Raw genomic sequence first — 1,729 nt, forward strand, 5'->3', positions numbered from 1 at the left:
TGCGGAGGTGAATCTCGCAAGAGCAAGCCGCTCATTCCCACGAAGGATTCGACCAAACTTATAATACCTGCGAAGCGACGGTGACGGAGGGGGGGGATCGGTTGCGGGTTGCGGCACGCTTCCATCCGCTGTCATACCTTCTCCTCCTCTGCATCGCTGCGCATTCATAATTCAATGATGAGCGCCATTTATCTGGCTCGCGGAGCCCTCGTCGAGTCCTCTCCTGTGCGAACTCTTTGCGCGTCGAATCGCAACCGACGATACGCTTTCTGATCCGGGTTGGGTACAGGCTGGTCTGGTAGGTACAATATTTTTCGAAACGATTTATTGTTACATTGTCAATTTATATCACAGGTGAACACGATGAACTCACTGTTCTACAAACATAACGCAGAGTCGTGATATAATAATTATTCGAAACACTATTTTATAGTGTTAAAACACTGTTAATTAGTATAGTGTTTTTTCATATAGTGACTGTGTATAACTCATATATACGCAACAATAATAAAACACTATTTTATAGTGTTTTGAATAATAGCTTACAATGTATAAAAATTGCTATATTGAAATATTTCGAAAGAGTGATAAATTACGGTAAAAGCTAGTCGCTTGAAAATATTTACACACGCGAAGATCTTAAATAGAAGATATTGTACATATTGCCGTTCATTAAAAAAAAAATGAACGCCGCGAAAGATTGTCGACCGTCATCGACGAGTCTCGTCGTTGATAATGAAATCTACGGATCGTTGAGACGCTCGCGTGATCTTTGTTCATCGAACCCTAGAGAGAGAGAGAGAGAGTGGAGAGCCAGACTCGTTAGACGCGAAGGAGCTAATCGATTTTCAAAGATTTCCCGACGCATTGTCTCGTGAGCCGCATTGTCTTCCTGTAGACGCACCTAAGGACCGAGTACAAGGCCAGGAGCAGGATAGCGAAAAGGGCAAACAGGAACCCGATGACGTCCAAGTGCAGGAGTTTGTACAACTCGGTATCCCTCGCCTTGCAGTGCAGATGTTTCGCCCCTTTGTGCCGCACGACGTGCTCTATCCACCAGATAGCGTTCTCCATCGGATGATACGGCATGTCGTGCAACAAGTCCCGCAGCTTTCGGACGTTCTCTTTGTAACTAAATGCGAGAAGACAGACGGAAGAAGGACTTAATTACTCGGCGACGCTATTATCTCGATTGAAGGCCGACACGGGGCTGGGAAGAGAAGAGAGAAAAGAGCGTGGGCGGTGCCCGTTCAGGAGGGACCACGAGACGTCTCGAATGGCGGAATCCCCATCCGTCCATGCTGATCGAAAGACGAGTGATTACCTTGGATCGGAGATCACGTTCAAGACGGCTCGTTTGAACTTCTCCTTCGTGAAGTCGGTTATCTGCAGATCCTCCGCCACGCCGCGGTCCTTCAGCAACTGCACGTTCGCGTACTGATCGGCGAAGACCGGTATGCCGAGCATCGGCACTTCGGCCTCGATCGCCTCCTCCATGCTCTGCATGCCACCTTGGAAGATGAACAACACCACGTTCGGATGCACTGTATCAGAAATTATACGTTTCATGGGTTTTCTTCGAAAGGGTTTCTGGTTCTTTGCTGAACAGTTAGAGATACTAACTGAGTATTGCCTGCTGCGGACACCATTTTTTCATAATCACGTTCGGTGGCAATCCCTCCATATCGATCTCAGACTTCCAAATCACTGTGTACGGTAGCTCCGCGAA

General features: G+C 47.3%; 1 protein-coding gene across 1 annotated transcript; it reads right to left on the reverse strand.

The window, feature by feature from the left end:
- Positions 1-325: 325 nt before the first annotated feature.
- LOC144477660 (UDP-glycosyltransferase UGT5-like) lies at positions 326-1,723 on the reverse strand. Its single transcript, XM_078195394.1, has 3 exons — positions 1,624-1,723; positions 1,325-1,544; positions 326-1,132 (listed from the first exon to the last, which is right to left on the reverse strand). The coding sequence occupies exons 1-3, from the start codon at positions 1,682-1,684 to the stop codon at positions 838-840; spliced, it is 576 nt and encodes a 191-aa protein (XP_078051520.1). The 5' UTR covers positions 1,685-1,723; the 3' UTR covers positions 326-837.
- Between the last annotated feature and the right edge of the window lie 6 nt (positions 1,724-1,729).

The sequence above is a fragment of the Augochlora pura genome, unplaced genomic scaffold (genome assembly GCF_028453695.1).
Source record: "Augochlora pura isolate Apur16 unplaced genomic scaffold, APUR_v2.2.1 APUR_unplaced_2718, whole genome shotgun sequence".
Classification (NCBI taxonomy): domain Eukaryota; kingdom Metazoa; phylum Arthropoda; class Insecta; order Hymenoptera; family Halictidae; genus Augochlora; species Augochlora pura.

Bases quoted from the DNA above. Each gene is read 5' to 3' on its own strand.
- LOC144477660 (XM_078195394.1), bottom strand. From the start codon at position 1,684: ATGGAGGGATTGCCACCGAACGTGATTATGAAAAAATGGTGTCCGCAG. The intron at 1,545-1,623 runs GTTAGTATCTCT...TTTCTGATACAG, and splicing joins TCCGCAGCAGGCAATACTCA to TGCATCCGAACGTGGTGTTG. The intron at 1,133-1,324 runs GTAATCACTCGT...TCTCGCATTTAG, and splicing joins AACGTGATCTCCGATCCAAG to TTACAAAGAGAACGTCCGAA.